The 18,206-nt window shown below is 34.9% G+C and overlaps 3 protein-coding genes across 3 annotated transcripts; 1 reads left to right on the plus strand and 2 right to left on the minus strand.

Moving 5' to 3' along the window:
* Positions 1–5,238: 5,238 nt before the first annotated feature.
* On the minus strand, positions 5,239–5,838 carry LOC111996623 (small ribosomal subunit protein bTHXm). Its single transcript, XM_024028608.2, has one exon. The coding sequence runs from the start codon at positions 5,743–5,745 to the stop codon at positions 5,458–5,460; it is 288 nt and encodes a 95-aa protein (XP_023884376.1). The 5' UTR covers positions 5,746–5,838; the 3' UTR covers positions 5,239–5,457.
* A 1,083-nt stretch (positions 5,839–6,921) lies between these two features.
* On the plus strand, positions 6,922–12,725 carry LOC111996616 (epimerase family protein SDR39U1 homolog, chloroplastic). The gene is made up of 13 exons (XM_024028602.2): positions 6,922–7,137; positions 7,248–7,301; positions 7,732–7,798; positions 8,475–8,534; positions 8,855–8,973; positions 9,588–9,632; positions 9,789–9,867; positions 10,333–10,394; positions 10,582–10,684; positions 11,064–11,124; positions 11,414–11,484; positions 12,039–12,178; positions 12,277–12,725. Exons 1-13 carry the CDS (start codon positions 7,060–7,062, stop codon positions 12,376–12,378), a joined length of 1,041 nt encoding a protein of 346 aa, XP_023884370.1. The 5' UTR covers positions 6,922–7,059; the 3' UTR covers positions 12,379–12,725.
* A 555-nt stretch (positions 12,726–13,280) lies between these two features.
* LOC111996619 (uncharacterized) lies at positions 13,281–17,972 on the minus strand. Its single transcript, XM_024028603.2, has 10 exons — positions 17,838–17,972; positions 16,924–16,979; positions 16,411–16,488; positions 15,750–15,774; positions 15,625–15,657; positions 15,390–15,511; positions 15,131–15,261; positions 14,362–14,579; positions 13,655–13,908; positions 13,281–13,548 (listed from the first exon to the last, which is right to left on the minus strand). The coding sequence occupies exons 2-10, from the start codon at positions 16,924–16,926 to the stop codon at positions 13,453–13,455; spliced, it is 960 nt and encodes a 319-aa protein (XP_023884371.1). The 5' UTR covers positions 16,927–16,979; positions 17,838–17,972; the 3' UTR covers positions 13,281–13,452.
* Positions 17,973–18,206: the final 234 nt, after the last annotated feature.

The raw sequence follows: 18,206 nt of genomic DNA on the forward strand, positions 1-18,206 counted from the left end.
GAATCATTCTCCTCTACTCTCCTCTCCACTACTCTACTCCCCTCTACTCTCCTCCCTCTCTAAACTTCCAAACAAGCCATTAATTTCCCCAAATTTGAAAGATTTGGAGGGGGAGTAGAGTACATAAACTATTGACCAAGTAAATTACCTAATTTATCCTTATTATATTAACAAAATTACACAAGGGGAAGGGCTAATTACTCCCTTTCCCCTTACTAATTTTAAAAACATCCAAATAAGGTGGAGGTGAATCATTCCCCTCTACTCTCCTCCCCACTACTCCCCTTCCCTCTACTCCCCTCTACTCTCCTCTCTCTCTCTAAACTTCCAAACAAGTCATAAGGGTTGTGCTCTCGTGCAGAGACTCAATAGGAAAGCACATGTCATGTCTACACTATATCCTAAAAAGACCGGTCAAGTTACTATCAGAGGTCCCTATAATCTGTTAAATAGCTCTGTTCAACCTTAGTATACACTCAATGTGAAACTTGAACACACACACACACATACAATCTAATCCAATCAAATTCAAACAAACCAGGTTTCACAGAAATAGTTACCTGTTTTCTAAAACATGACATGCTTCATCTCCTTACATTTGATTTAGCTACCAAGGAAGCTGAAGGAAACTGATATTTTCATTTATACGCCTTCAAACTAAACTGCAACATATAAATGTATAAATTTTTTCCCCAAAAGAATGGGATAAAAAGACCATGTCAAATTTCTTCACAACCAAAAAGAGCATCAAGGGAATCACTTAAAAAATGAATATTTTATTTCAACAAAGAGAACCCAAAAACAAATAACGAGTCCGCAACATTTGAAAAGGAAATTGCTATGATATATATATATATATATAGAAGTGAACTTGAGGACCTCAATCTTGTCCTAAAGAACGTTAACAACCTCATTTTATATATAAATTCCAGCATGATAAATTGTTAAGTCCAAAACCCGTTCATAAAAAAAAGTGTAGTCCAAAACCCATCTAACTGTACTTTGTTCAGGTTTGCCCATCCCCACCCCACCCCAATCCCTATATGTGTGTGTATGTATATATATACACACACATCCCTTAAGCCTTAGACAAGAGAGCAAGAATTTCTTTTCTGCTTTCAGCTGGATGGAGGATATTCCACCAAGCACTAATAATATTGTTGTAGCTGATTTACAAGCTCTTTAATTATATATGCAATGATCATTTCCTAAGCCAAAAAAAAAAAATGTGGCGTCTAACATATTATATGAGTTTCGTGCTAAAAGACTCTTTAAGGCGTTAATGTTTAACTCTTAGAAACTAAAGATCCCATTGGATTCATAACTTCTAACTGATATAATCTAATATATTATATTGTTACAACAAAATGTCACCATATCAGAATATGGCACAGCGAGAAACTGAAATTGGCACATAATTTGGCTTGAAAAGCTTACAGGGTTGTTTTTTTTTTCTTAGGCAGGGACAGGATATGTTGGTGAATTCCTATTCGTGTTATCTTACTGGTGACTAGTCCATAGAATTTTAAAGAATCAATTTGTTGTCGCTTATGAATCATGGGTTGTTGTACATAATGTGAAAACTAACAAGGGTGAGGATTTAGAAGAGCCAGAAAACAAAAGTGATTGCTGAATTCTGATGATCAGAACAGTGGTAAAAACAGGATTGAGGAAGATGAAGATACTCTATATGTAGTAAGCAGGAAAATTACTTTCTGGATTGAGAGGGTTGCAATAATTGCTTATACATTACCAGATTTATCAGCTGATCTGCCACTCTGTTCTAATTGTCTAATCTGTGTTACCTACTTCACTTCATCTATGGTTTTGGTTTTCCATTTTGTGTTTCTATTTTTATTAGTTTGAATCTAAGATTTGAGTAATTTTGATTGGTGACAGGATTATGTAATGCAGTTTACATAGCATACTTCATAAAACAGTCAGCGAAACTAGTGCAGAGTAAGTGCTCATGAAGTCATGCAATGGTATAAATGGTATAGCCAGTGGGCTTTCCATGTTAGGAGTTGTAACCATGTTCTTCGGCTTCGTTTCTGACTCTTGGAATTCCCATTCTAGCAGACTTGTTTCTAAATTTGACAGAACAATTGCAGCAAAAAGAGGAGGAAAATGGCACTCATCAAGGTAGCAACTTTAAAAGCCGGCATCTGTTTTAGTGACTCATAGGATCACCATTTTAAGTTAGCCCTTCATTTTTCTCTCCCTTCATCAGTTAATTCAGATCCCGCATAAACAGGAGCCTCATAAATTATGTCCAACCCTTTTTTTATACAATAATTTTCTAGTAAATGAATTGCATTGAGAAATATCCAGAAAGAAAAATTAAGGATTAGGTCAGAAGAGGTCAGAAGAGCCAAGAAAAATACCACAAGCTTACTTTTGTGGGAGATTTAGAATTCCTTACTACCAAAATTATCATTAATGTAGATCTAGTTTGGATTGTCCTGTACAACCTCACCGATAAAAACGTTGATAGAAGCATAAATGAAACAGAACTAGCAGCCAAGAGTTTTGTGTAGGATTCTTTTCATGACATTTTAGACACACCACTAATGAAACCAAACAAAGTATGAGCTTTTTCCACTATTTGCACTCACATCCCTACTTGTACATACATCTTTTCAAATTTTCTTAACAAAAATTATCACTACATGAACAATGAAACAGCAAGAGAGATGACAAACCATGAAATGATTGGCTGTATCCTTGCGAATATGATCACAGTCTTCATGCTTTTGTGAGGTACTTACACCGGAATTAGACTTTCAATGGAACCTAGAGGAGACTGCAAATACCATTTTCCTAACTTTCTCAATTGGAGTTATCACCATTGTCTTTGGTTTCATATATTTCATCTTTGGACTTGCAATAATGTTAGAGAGAAGGGGAAGCAGCATCCATGAAGGCCACAACACAAATGTTAAATGTTTGGTTTGACTTTGACAATTGACAAACAAATTTATACAGCATCTTGTATTATTGTGATGCTATACTTGAATTATTTCCTTATCATTCAAATACTTATTGGAATCTACAGCAAAACGATCCAATTGATCAAGATGCACAATTGTATCCATACGATTTTGCACTTCTCAACAATTATGAGTTCAGGCCATTAAACAGAGCCAAACCATGGTTTGGAAAACTTTTTTTATTTGATAGTTACAACAGGGGAGGTGGATTCAAACCCCAAATGTCTCTATTTATAACACCTAGATTAGTCAGTTGAGCTATAAGGCTCTTTTTTTTTGTTTTTTTTTTTTTTTTTATAAGTAACAAAAATTTTATTAAAAAACGAAAAACAGCCAACCCAAGCACATTGGGAATGTACTATGGGGGCATAAATCAATAACCAAGATTATAACAATCAAGTAAAACAAGAAGGGAAGAACAAGAAAAATGACAAAAGACAACACTCCAATCGAGGAGCGTGTGTAAGAAAAAAGACTTAATCTCCAACATAGAGCATTCACATCCCTCAAAGCTTCTAGCATTCCTTTCGCGCCAAATACACCATACCAAGCAATGAGGCACAATTCTCCACAACTCTATATTTCTATGTCGACCAAACTTACCCTGCCAAGACTCAAACAACTCAATAACCTTTTGAGGCATAACCCAATGAATTCCAAACAAACACACCAACGACCACAACTCACAAGCAATGGGGCAATGAAGAAGAAGATGATCCACTGACTTCCCACACTTCTTACACATATAGCACCAATCAAGAACTAGCACACATTGCTTGCGAAGATTATCTGTTGTTAAAATCTTACCTAAGGAAGCAGACCATGAAAAGAAAGCTACCCTTGGAGGAACCTTCGATTTCCAAATCATCTTCCAAGGGAAGGATAAGATGGTAGGAGGGTAGAAAGAAAGATAGAATCCTCTAACCTCAAAACCTCTATTCCTTGCTAGCTTCCAACACACCCTATCTATAAATAGATCAAAGGATTTTTGTTCCCAATCTTGTGGAGGACAACGAAATTTAGCATCCCAATGAATCCTCCCACCAGACCAACACATCACCTCCGCTACTGAAGAATCCTTTGTTCTACTAATACAATAAAGTTCTGGAAAAGCCTCTTGGAGAGTACGATCTCCACACCAAACATGCTTCCAAAACTTCACTCTAGTACCATCCCCAACATCATATAGAAGTAGTTTAGAAAAACTCATCCAATCACTACTAATATGTCTCCACAAACTAACACCATAAGCACTGGTCACCTTTTTCGTGCACCAACCACCCCAATCATTCCCATACTTCACCTCAATAACCTTCCTCCATAGAGCATTGGTCTCCATGCCATACCTCCATAACCATTTTCCTAACAAGGCAAAATTAAAAATTCATATTTTGTTTGGGCATCCCATCCTATTTTCTGACTGCTTTAGCTTTACACATCCACGACCTTATAATTACTTATCAGATCACGGTTACAAGATGAGAGCAAAACTTTACATAAAATAGTCCTCATATGATATCTAGCACCTCTCTCCACTCTATATATATATATATATATATATAGTTGGCCAAAAGAAGAAAGGATGCACCACAAAATAGTTTTTCAAATTCATCTAGAGGATGTTTATATAATCCTAAGTGCTTAAGCCAACTAAACCCTACCACTACCACGAAAAGTCAACCACACAAACCTTGTTCTCCCATTCCATACTTTATGGACCATATCAGTGTTGATCAATGATTCATTAACCAAGATTCTATTGCCACTCCCTCTAAAATTGTTTAACATAGAGCCTATCCCAGCTCATAATCTCATATAGCACTCCCAAGTTCACCACATCATTCCTCAGCTGTTCAACCTTCATCTTTGTTGTATTGCGGAGAAGATATTCTAGTAAACCTCCTCTTGATTTTTGACCTACTACTATACAACAGCAAGAACAACAACCAAGCCTTATTCTCAAACTTTAGGGTTGATGACTATGGCTCTTCAACAGACAAATTAGGTTTGATCGGCCCTTGACCCGGCCCATGTATTCTTTTTTCTCCATTCTATCCTATCCAAGACCATACTCTTTGTAACCTCATTTCCTAGTTTCTTACTCATACCACTTAACAACTAAGTAAAGAACTAAAGGAGAATCCCCAATTCTAATAGCACCCAATAGCAATCTAAACATGGTAGTCTCTCATAGATGTATGAATAGAAATGACAACTTGACAATGAAACAGAGCTTCAAGGAATCACATAAACAATAAAGCATCATATTTCATTAAAACAAAGAGAACCCAATATCAAAAAAAGACAAGTCAGAAACATATGAAACATTCACTAGTTGATTCTTAACAACTGTTTTTTTTTTTTATGACAAAATGTACAGAATCTGAGTACAAAAAACCATAGATGATAATAGAAGAACCCCTCAGACCCTAAACTCAAAGACCCAGAAACTAAAAGAGAGAGAAAGTTAGATGAGCTTGAAAGGGAGAGGCCAAGGAGTGGACCTGGGGACCTCAACTCGGTCCTTGATACGCTCAATCTTCTTCTCCTTTTTGGGTCTCGAGTTTCCGTACGACCCTTTGAATCTCTTTCCCTTCTTGGTCTTCTTGTCCCCACGCCCACACACAATCGGCACTCCTACTCCCGATCCTGATATTGATGATGATGATGGTGGTGGTGTTAGGGAGCTCGAAGGTGGTCGATGTGTCATCATCACTCGCCGTGCTAGTGCGCCGCACCACTGCATCATAGCCATTTTCTTTGCCCCGAGAGCTTCACGCTTCACAGTTGCTGTAGCTCAAAAATCAAAACCCACTATGACTCCTCCACACCCTGTGAAAATGAAACGGTGGGGGTTGTGTTACGGGCCGGGCTAGGCCTCTCTTTATTCTACTACTTTTTTATAATTGACACCAAAGGCCCAAACTCAATTCTCAATTAACTGATGAAGTTTTTTTTTTTTTTTTTTTTTTCAAATGAGAAAAAAAAAAAACTCAATTCTCAATTAACTGATGAAGTTTTTTTTTTTTTTTTTTTTTTCAAATGAGAAAAAAAAAAATCAAAATCAGAAGTATGGCATACAGAAGATTTTGAAGTATAAAATGGAGTACAAAAAGTATAATAGAAGATTTCTATTCAAGACCATCAATTTATAACAAAAACCAAAATGTCAGGTTCTTAACAAAGATAATCATTTTACTAAAATTATATTATAAAAATTATGCTACTTTGTAAAAGATGACCACCTAATTTGTTGTCATATTTATCTTTTTTACTATACTTTTTCGATTTTATTTTTATGAATAGTTAAATACGATAGCATTTGAATGTAGGACATCTATTTCAAATTTATGATTGTTATTTATCATTAAATCAATAAACTTATGTGTTACTATAAAATAAATAAATAAATAAAAACTAATTTTTTTATATAAAAAATTGAAGGATGGTTAAATGTTTTTTTAAAAGACATTAAATGTTCATTATAATTTAATGATCTTCACTGTTTTTATTTTTTAAGATAAGAGACTTTTACTAATTAAATTAACTAAAATGTGTTCCTAATGTTTTATTTCTATTCTAAAATAGTAGATAGTATTTCTATTAAAAGTTTAAACATGATTGCCATGTAGTTACTAACAGAATTTAAATCATGTTTATAAAGTTATGTCATTTTTGTTTTGAGGTTCAGGTTCAGTTTGGTTTAAATCAAACTCAAACCATTTTCATAGTTTGACTGAGGAAACGACTTGTATTGTATGTGCACATACGGCCTATACTGTAGTCCGTAAGAGCCAAAAACGACTTGTATAGTTGTATTTGTCATAGTAGAAAGTAGAAACTCAAACAGAAAATGAGTGATGGACATGTGGGCTGTGAGTGCTGTGGTTCCAAATAAAACACATCATAGAAATCGTGTACGAGTAATCACTTTTTTCTTTTTTTCTTTTTTCTTTTATCTTTTATCTTATCGACCTCGCTTTCAATATTATACACAGAAAGCACATTACCTGAACTTTTTTGAGTCTGCGAGAGCTTCATAGTTCAAACTTCAAAGTCAGTTTCGATAATGGAGCTTTGCAGAGCTACTACTTTCTCATGGACTCACACAGTCTCTACCTCTCTTTACATCCCTCAACCCTCCTCTGTGAGCACCCATATTTGCATTTCTTTGTTTTTTCATCATTGATTGTACTTTATTAGTTATCACTTATTATTTGCTCATACAATGTTTTTTTTTTTTTTTTGGTGGTTAAGATGTGTGAGACTAAGAGATTCAAGGTGTGGTGTGGCTCTGATCAACCCCAGAAGGTAAACTGTTTGAATATTTGGTTTTAAGTATTAAAAGCTCTTTAAGAATCAAAGTATTGTAGCATGTTACACTGTCCTAGTTTTTCTTCAGTATGGGATAGTTATATATGATTTATTGAGAATTGGACTTGTTCTTCTTTACTGGAAGTTGTAGTTTTCAATAATTTGCATTACCGTTTTCATTTAGATACTGGGTATAAAAGTTGTGATTGATATTAGTCACTTCCCATAATTACACTTGCAAGTTGGGTTTGTGATGGCCTTTACAGCTTAAAGTGATTGAGGACATTCACACACTTCAGCAAGTTTTTTTTTTTTTTTCCCTGGTTGGTAAAAAATACTTGGGTTGCAACAATTATATGTTTAGCAAGATTATCTTGGTTCCTTGGAGATATAATTTACCTTCTACAGCTTGTTATGGGCAAATCAGATGACTGTATCGGTGACTGGAGCCACAGGTTTTGTTGGTAGAAGATTGGTGCAGAGGCTGCATGCAGGTAAAACGTCTTTCTGAAGTATTTCTAATCCTACATCTGTATTCAAATCTAGGTACATTGACCTTGGTTGATTGTGTTTTTTGATCAATTCCTTTCTTTCTTTAATTGTCCACAGTGACTCATTGTGTGACAATCATTTCTACTTGCAGTTATGGACATTCATCCATTATAGTATTTATGCAATGTCTGCCTAAATGACTTTGTGACATTTCATGCTTTATGTGGCACCTAAAGCACCTGATTTGAATGTTTTTGGGCGTAGCTGATTGGTGAAATTACTCTTCAAATGCTTTTTTGATTGTGTACCTTAATTAAACTCCCAAATATTGTTACCATGCACATCACATATAGGATAGGTGTATCAGTATACGATTCACATTTCCTTATATCTCATAGAATGTGCAATTTCTCATTTTCTAAACTAGAAGGGAACAAGGTGCATTCAAACCACGAACCAATTCAATTCAAGGTTGGGTTGCATCAAATTGGTTCTTGGTTTCACCCAGTAGGCTACATTGCTTCCTAACTCTGTCTACAATGTTGAAACTACAGATGATCTGTTTGGTTATTTTTTCTTTCTACTTTATATCATTTTGAGCTTCTTCTTGATATATATATATATATATATATAGTCAGGCTATCTATAATATTCCCTTCAATCTACTTTTCAATGCAGATAATCATCGCGTTCATGTCCTGACACGCTCAAGATCTAAGGCTGAGTTAATTTTTCCGGGTAAGAAGGTAATGAATATTTGAAGCCAGTTGATTGATTCTTTAAATTTGCAAAATTCAGGAAATATCACTATTTTTGAGTGATGAATGTTTTAAAAACTTGTATAACAGAAAAGCTTTTTGGGCAAGAGAGAGGGAAATGCTTTTATTTGTTTATATTCAGTTCATTTTCAAAAGAACTTAAACTTTGCTTTTATTTCTTATTTATTTTTTCATGCACATATATCCTTTTATTAATTGGAACAAAAAAAAAAAGGTTGAGTATATTTTCTTTCTAGAATATGTTGGCTTAATTCTTGAAATATTACCTGGCATTTGTAGTCAAGGACTTTCCAGGAATAGTGATTGCAGAGGAGCCAGGGTGGAAAGACTGCATTCAAGGTTCAAATGGTGTTGTGAACTTGGCTGGAATGCCCATAAGTACACGATGGTCTTCTGAGGTCAGTTTGACTTGCTCATACAACCTGTTTCATATGATAGGGAATCCTCAGGGAGATGCACCTGGTCCTGGTGCTATAGCTAATCCCATGCCTCTAGAAGCATGTGTACAAGCTCTTAATGAGGGGCATGATCTTTCTCAAGAGGATAATAGAATTATTAGTGTGGCTAGTAAATGACCCTTTACCTTTTGAGTTACACATAAATGGTAGCTACATTAAGAGAGGCTGCATACTACTTTAAAATATCTGCTGCTTACCTATCTTTACATTTTTTTTTTTGGGTCTTAATTGTAAGGTCTGCTACCACTTTCTATCTTGCTTATCACATCTACTTTGTCAAAAAGGCTTTATAGAGAGAACAAGTTGTCTACTTGATAAATTGGGATTTCCATGGCCATTATACAAGTGAAAACCTGTCATGTATTTTACTGAATATTACTTGCTATGGTCATCATTCTTGTGGCATGTGATGCAATTATGTGTTTTTGAGATTACCGTCACTCTGCAATAATGCTAGTGCCATTATATCTCATTATGATATTGATCATAGAACCATAGTGTATCACATCTCCCTTGAAGCCAGTGAAATCTGCTAATTTATTATTCTGCTCCAGATCAAGAAAGAGATCAAGCAAAGCCGGATTAGAGTCACCTCAAAGGTCAGCTGTCATTGTCCTGTGCCAATCTGTTCACATGTGAAGAGTTTTTTTTTTTTTTTTTTTTTTGGTCTTCTTTGGGGTGAATGCAAAAAGTGATGAGTAGTTACAATTTCTCATTTCCAGTTCTTCATCTGACCATTTCAATTAATTTTGAAGGTTGTAGATTTAATAAATGATGCACCAGATGCAGTTCGGCCTACAGTTTTAGTTAGTGCAACTGCTGTTGGTTATTATGGTCTGCATCTACCACCAATTTTTCTATTTTTGTATGATTCTTTTAAAGATACATATATTTTTCTTCTGCTTTAATTTGTTTGGCATATATTTTCAGTGATTAAAACATGTATAGGGTTGCCCAAGTGCCCAACTATAGATCGTTCTTCGATATTAACCTGGAACTTATATTCCCAGGGAATTGATGTTATTCTTTTGTGTTTCAAAATAATTTCTATACTGCACCCTATGGAACATTTAATCATACCTTCAAAAAATTCTGATTAATGTTCTGTAGTGTTTGATTTTACACCTGCTCACTAACCCAATCATACCTTCAAAGCTTGCACCTTATGCAAAGCTTTATGTACCTCTCTCTCTCTCTCTGGCATATGATATCCTCTTGTCTATATTTAGGTTTAACTTTTGGACCCCCTTATTATCTATAATAGATGCTTTACCCTTTTTATTCTTGTCATTTGCTCAGGCACTAGCGAAACAAAAGTATTTGATGAAAAGAGCCCATCAGGAAATGATTACTTGTCTGAGGTATTAATTATTTTACCATCACCTGTTATGCATGATGTAATTTCAGTAAAACTTGGTCAAATTGAAAAATATGCTCAGATAAATTTCACTTGGAATTATATTTTCCAGTAGTGCATTACTTCTATGGTCAATATACCAATCTGGAAGCTTTATCTTAACTACAGCCTCCTCCATATGATCTTCTCAGGTTTGTAGAGAATGGGAATCAACAGCCCTCAGAGTGAATAAGGATGTTAGATTAGCACTTATTCGCATTGGTGTTGTTCTTGGTAAAGATGGTGGTGCCTTAGGTATGACTAATCTTTTAAACCATTGCATTGTATTCTCATTGACTCTAGTCTCATGACTCCTGATTTTTATCTTCAACCCGAAGAATACATATTGACCAATCTAGTGAGGCTGTCAGACTTGTGTGGCTTCTTGGTTGAATCAGGAGATGGTTTCTCATAATTATATTTAGCATTCCATTTTTCTTATTTTCTAATAAAATTTTATCTGAGAAATGTTGTGACAACTTTTGATTTTATTCGGTCAGACTCACAAACTTTACATGTCTTAGAGTTTTATAATACTACCAACTGATGCTTTGTTGCAATACTACTAACTGTTCAACATGAAGAAGCTTGTTTCAGTTGATGTATTTGCATTCGTATCTTTGATCATTTGCAGCTAAAATGATCCCTCTCTTCATGTTGTTTGCTGGTGGACCTTTGGGCTCTGGAAAACAATGGTACTGTACTCAAGCTGTCTTTCATATAAGCTCAGTGTGTGACAATTATTTAGTACCAAGAACAATTTCAATATACATTTTGAGGTGCAAGAATTTGCTTGATTTTGCTATTAAAGAAAAAATATTTTCAAAGTGCTATCAGACAGTAACAGCATTATCAATGGGTTTTAATTTTAGATATATCAGTCTACTGAATAGGCCAAAATGTCTAATGAGATTACTTAGATTATGGCCATGTATTTATTTTCTCCATAATTTCAAATATTTGACCGTTCTCATAGTTTTGCAGGTTTTCCTGGATTCATCTAGATGACATAGTAAACCTAATATATGAAGCTCTATCCAATCCATCTTATAAAGGTAAATATTTATGATACATAGTAATGAATGTTTTGGGATTTGTTAAGCAACACTAAGGGAAATTAAAATATAGGAGTGAAAGTAATATACTGGATGATTTCTCCAGCATACACCAACTTTTATTTGCTATGTTAAGTTTGCAAGCATGTGGAGAAAGAATGTTAATGACATCTTCTTCTGAATTGTTGGTTACACCAGCACATCCTATTTTGGTAGTTTATTCTTATATTCCTATGCAATCTGATGCTTTAGAATTAATGTCTGTATTTTTCTTCATCCATCTCTTGTAATTTGAAGATAATGTAAAAGCTAAGACTTCTTTTCCCATTAGCATTTCTTTCACTTTCGTTGCATTGCATCTGTGGTAGATCTTGCTGCAACATATTTTCTCCTAGACCCAGTAGACCATTAGGCTTCTCAGCTTGTATTTTCTTTTCAGGGAAAAAAATCCCATATTATTTTTTCCATGCATCAAGTTATTGTATTCTAGGCATCAACACTAGGTTTTGAGGCTTTTCAATAATATGACTTGGTTTCCAAAACCAAAATGGCAGGTGTTATTAATGGAACTGCGCCAAACCCAATTAGATTAGCTGAAATGTGTGAGCATTTGGGAAAAGCCATGGGCAGGCCCTCATGGCTGCCTGTACCTGACATTGCACTCAAAGCAGTCCTAGGAGAAGGTGCTTGTGTGGTAATAATTTACTTATTTTCTCGTATCTTCCACTTTTTTATCTTTCATTCTCTCTGTAATCACATCTTGTTGAAACACATTAACTGACCTCATTGCAGGTTTTGGAAGGGCAGCGGGTACTTCCTGCTAGGGCCAAAGAATTGGGTTTCCCATTCAAGTATCCTTATGTGAAAGATGCACTTAAAGCAATTCTTTCATAAGAAAGACAACCAGGATATTCTTTATTCTTTGGATCAGAGGGTATAAGGATACAGCAAACATTAAGAAATATGCAGTTAGAATTTAGTGATCAGATCAAGTGAGATTGAGTTCAGCACTGAAACGGAGTTGGTGTACAATGCTCTGAAATCAGTCTGTATTTTCCCATTATAATGTGTCAGGAATCCTTGAGCATAAGTTACTACTGTTTCCAATTTACGGTCTTTCAGTATTTTTGTATATCTACCACATTAGAGCAAGAATTCTTTCCAATCCTATGTATTTCTCAGATACACTACCAATCTGTACTTCTCATATGTTTGTATTTGGCACTTGCCGTCTTGTCCAATCCCATGTGTTCATATGGAGATCGTTCAGATTAATGAGTCCTCTCAAAAAGAGCAAATTCATGTTGGATGAGCTCCAAAAACGAGCTAAAGACAACGAGGTTTCAAGCAGTGGCTCTTAGTTTCGTATGGGCTGGCTTTATTTTAAAAAATAGCCTATTTAATGAATAGCAAATTGATGTTATCAAGTGCTCCACAGGGAAGCAGTGAAATTGAATTATTATGTTATATATGCAAACCTAAAGTCAAGCACCTAGTGGGTATTAAAACAGTTCAAACATGTTAACGACTGGCTATCATAAGAGTTCAAGACAGACTACCATTGCCTGATAACGGATCATATCCTCTCTCTCTCTCTCTCTCTCGCAAACTCATGAGATTTGCAATCACTCAGGACAATGCCTATCAATGGTAAGTTTGGGTCGCCAATGGCCAAAGTGCAGAGATGGCAGGGGGGATGGGAGAGCCGGAGGGGGGAGACTTTTCAAGGACGACTTCTACCTGTTTAAGAGTTCTGTAAACACCAGATGCAAGCCTGCTCTAAAAGTCTCACAAACAAAGGAAATAAGTCATGATTTTCATTTCTTCATTTGACATGAGAACCTACTGTTTCATCTTTTGATAATACATCCCAGATAAATACAGAACTCCGTTGTATTCCCTAATCCATATAGGACTAGTGAAAGGAGAATAAAAAAACTTCAGAGCATTTGATTGTTTGAAAGTTCATCAACCCCTCAATGAGTACTTTTTCCCAGAAAAAGCCTGGAACTTTGGCTCTTCACTCTTTGAGGGCTGCTCTTGTTTAGTCTCTTTTGCAGGTTCCTGCAACATTATGGAGAACATATAGTTCAGCAACCTTTTGTTTGGCTATTTATGTTTTTTAGAGCTGGTTAAGTATGAATGAGAAGACATAAGAATAAACGTATACCTTTGGTGTATCTTTAGGAGTGCGGCTTACATTTGATCCAAACACAAGCTTTCCCTGAGCCTGACGACTGGTGCTTTGTGAACTAGATCCTGTAGAAGGCTTTGCATTACCATTGGCAACATTAGGTTGCTTGTCTTTGGATCGTGAGGGAGCAACTGATGGAGGCTGGTAATTCAAAGGTTTCCCATCCAAGCGTCTCCCTGATCCAGTGAAAGGGCTGAATTTAGGTTCAGTTTCAGCTGGAGCCTCTTCAGCTGCAGGAACAAAAGACGTTACTCGTCTTGCAGAATAAATAAAAATTTAAAAGAGTTGTATAATAAGAAATAGACCTTGTATTACTATGTAACTATTTTTTTTAAAGAAGAATTTATTGCTATGGAGCATTCCCATTATTGCTATGGAGCATTCTTAAATACAAAAGATTCAACATCAAGTGCAGAAGTGCCTTCTCTGTATCTATCAAGTGATCATAAAAGATTGGACATGATGTAATTACTATCAAGTAAGAGAAACTCTAAAAACCAACAATAGGCAGAAACCCAATCAAGAATTCAAGATGATTTTTATCTGTCCCCTATAATATGTTGAATATCTGTTAAGACATGAGAAAAGAAAGAAACACATTGCACATTCACTCTCAATTAAAGTGTAAAAGAAGCCACAACAGTAACAGAAAGACATGGTCAAGTAGAAAGAAAAATATTCACCTGGTGCCTTGCCTAGAGGAACAGGTGCAATAGGCTTTTCAGGTTCCTTGTAATCGAGGGGAGGTGCAAAGTCCACCTCACAGTCTGTCTCAATGATACTTATTGCATTAGCAGGTTTTGTTTCTATTATATCTATGTAATACTTCTTGTTGTTATATGCCACCATAATACTATCCCCAGAGGTTAAGCAAGAAAAGTTCCTTAATGTTGTCTCTAAGCTGCACGACAAAAGAAAGCAAAATCATATATGATAACATCTACCCCTGCATATGCAATAAACAAAACAGACATAGCAGCATGAATAACATCTTTATAGCTCAGAGAAACCATAAAATAATTAGGAAATAGCTTTATAGCTAGTTGATTGGATGATATGGAAGAGGAAATCAGCACTACATAAATACACCATGGACATATCACACACTGCAAAACAAGGGGAGGACATCACAAGAACAGAACAATAAAGTAATATTTATTATTAAGTTATTGCTTTGTCCTCCTTATAAGAGCCCCTCATTTTAATTCCTTTCTTCCATATAGAATCAACGGGCTTCCTTGTTCACAGCAAGGACTGAATTAAGATGACAGCACCTATAATAGATGCGTACATGACATGACACATTAAATTCGTGATGAATACAGGAAGAAGAAGGATTACAACCACATGAATCCCCTTCTTTGCCAAACAAGGACAACAATGACTCAAGAATCAAGATATACCACATCTAACACTAAATAAGAACTAATGACATAAAAATAACTAACTCACATAGCTTTTGGGTTTGAAATATCCAAAAAGTCCTTTGTGTGCGGTTGCAATTTGACATATGTTCCCTTTGGAAGAGTAACATTTTTCACTCGCACAATATCCCCCTCTTGTAAGAGCATGTTCTCCATCATCTATATGGAAAGAATACAAAAAGAAAAGGCAAAAATTAAATGACCAGAAGACATATCCGACAGCTAAACTTCCTTATAGCAAATTGCAGTACTAGTTCCAAGCCCAAAAAAAAAATTTGAATGCCTACCCAGTAAGGCATATAGATCATGCCTTCTTCAGCAATGAACTCAAGAACGCCACAATGAGAAACCCGCTCAGCAGAAGCATTCCGAAGCTCAAACAACATTGGATAATCAATATGTAAAGATGCTGCAAATTTATTATCCACATTAGCAATCTTAATTCGTGACCATGAGGAATAAAAACTACATCAACTATGAGAAACATAATACATAATAAGAGATCAAATTAGATGAACTAACCAAGGCGGTCCAAGGCTGAAGGAGGCATTATAACTGAAACAACAGAAGTTTAAAACAATCTCAAGAATAATACACATAAAACTGAAATGCAATCACAAAATGTGGGATTAATTTGAAAAACTTACTTTTATCACCACTTTCAAGTTGTGGCTGCAAAACACATAAAATAATTGAGTTAAAACAACAGAAAACTTGAGAAACAGAAGAATATGAACTTCCAAAATATATGCAAGCACATGGATTTAGATCATATGTACTGCAAGAGAGAGAGAGAGAGAGAGAGAGAGTAACAATTATTTCTAGAGAAAAAATAGTTCCAACTGTTTTCTCCTTAGGACAAAAATTAATGAGCAAGTTAGTTGCCTTCCTAAAGATGAAACAGTTACAAATTAGATGTGCTACCCTTTTTCTTTTTCTTTTTTTTAATACTGTGCTACTGTTGTGTATAACTGTGATATGATTGGTCTACAAGGTCTCAAACCATGAAAATTTGTCAACCTTAAACACAACTAATCAAAGGGTGTAATGGAAGCATGTATAGATCTGTCCAGTAATGATGAAAAATATCCCTACAAAAGGATGGGCAAATAAAAGGCCTTCTGAGTAGAGAGCAAACTCTTTTGACTTTTGAGGACAACTAAGGACGACATCAACATGAAATTTTCATTAGCTCTATAATGAATAAACAATGAAACTGAAGGGTCTTCAACAAAGCTCAACCATTTCTGAAGTCATTGCTAAGGCATATTAGTAGACTAGATCAATACTAGATGAAGAAATTCCAACCTTTTCAATAAATGATGCCGGGTAACATCGATATGTCTGCTCAAACGATGTCCCGTGATACCCATATCCATCGAAAAACTGCAATTTCACAAACCAGTAGGATTGATCATAATTAATAACTACCCATCAAACAGCTGCAAATTTCACAAACAGAATTGCATAATTATAAATTATACAAGATAGTTAACCAATTACAAATCATAAATTGATGTCCCAAGTCACTTATCAAAACAATTAGCATTTGATCAAAACAGAACAAGAAAATATACAATTCTAAATTGCAAATAAATTAGTCACAACACACATTATCATCGAGTGATTAAACATTAACTGACGTCAATGAGCTCTAGCTCAAAGGTCACTTCCACTTCCCACACGAATGGGAGGAGGGTACGGTGGCAGGTTCAAAACCTGCCCATATCTACCATAGGTGATGGGTTCAAAACCTACTGGGTGCGTGTATAAATTGCCAAAATAAATATTAAACAATGAACGATTCTACCATAAACATACCATTTTCTACAACGTATAGATTGTCACGCAAGATAATGAAAACCGTCCAAAGCTCCCTACAAGAACAAGAAAAACCACATTGTCAACAAAAACCACACAATTCACCAAACTATCAAATAATCTCAGTATAAAACAGATTGCCAAAGTTTATAACTTATCTAAGTTTTGATAAACACCATAATACATCAAAAACAAATACAAATTTCAAATTAATGCCTCTATGTTTGTGAAGATGATATTTTTTTAAAAAAAATTTAATTACAAAAAATAAAGGAATTATGAAATAAAAACACTAAAAAATATGAAATTTAAGACTCTGATTATTACATTTATACCATAATACATCAAAACAAATACAAATTTCAATCTTTGATTTGTTAACCGTTAATGCCTCTACGTTTGTGAACATGATAATTTTTTTTTTTTTTTAATTACCAAAAAAAAAAAAAAACACACAAAAATATATGAAATTTAGCAAGCATAGTTAATGCCTCTACGTTTGTGAACATGATAATTTTTTTTTTTTTTTAATTACCAAAAAAAAAAAAAAACACACAAAAATATATGAAATTTAGCAAGCATTTTATCAAAGACTCTGATTATTAAAATTAAAATTAGGACCTTACAAAAACCAGCAAATCCAGTAAACTGAAGCTAATACAAGTACAAAAAAATTCAGTAACAATTTCTTTTTTTTTCATGAAATTTTATCGCAGGCAAGAATAGGCAAGAAGATAATGAATCAGAATGTAAATTCCCTAAACTTTCTGTCCAGGAAAACAAGATTATATTGGAAAAAAAAATTAAAAAATTATATAAAAAAAAATTAATTAGATCTAAATGTAAATTTGATATGAATGATAAAAACACAGTGAATTGCAAGATATATAAATGGCGGTGCGAATCGAAATTACCGAGGAGAGAGAAGAGATAGGAGAGAGAAAGCACTGTTGGTTTGCTCGGAGAAGACGAAAACGGTGAGAATTGTAGAGAGTGGAACTTGAGGGAAAAAAAGACTGATTGCGTAAAGTGTGAGTGAATGGAATATAGAATAGGAAAAGAGAGAAAGAGCCTAAGTTGCGGTCCGGTGCGTTCTATGCACGCCACGTTGCTATCTGCCAGGTGTGTTTCAATATTCCTATGGGCTTGGGTTGGGCCTTCTTATATATCTGAAAATTATAGATTTTTGGGTTGTGTCATTTGTGTGGGCTAAGTTCATGAGTTGGGCCTGTTCATTTGGGCCAATTAAGTACAAGGGCCTAATTTTTAATGGTTGATTATGT

The sequence above is a fragment of the Quercus suber genome, unplaced genomic scaffold, assembly GCF_002906115.3.
Source record: "Quercus suber isolate HL8 unplaced genomic scaffold, Cork oak 2.0 scaffold_775, whole genome shotgun sequence".
In the NCBI taxonomy this organism is placed as follows: domain Eukaryota; kingdom Viridiplantae; phylum Streptophyta; class Magnoliopsida; order Fagales; family Fagaceae; genus Quercus; species Quercus suber.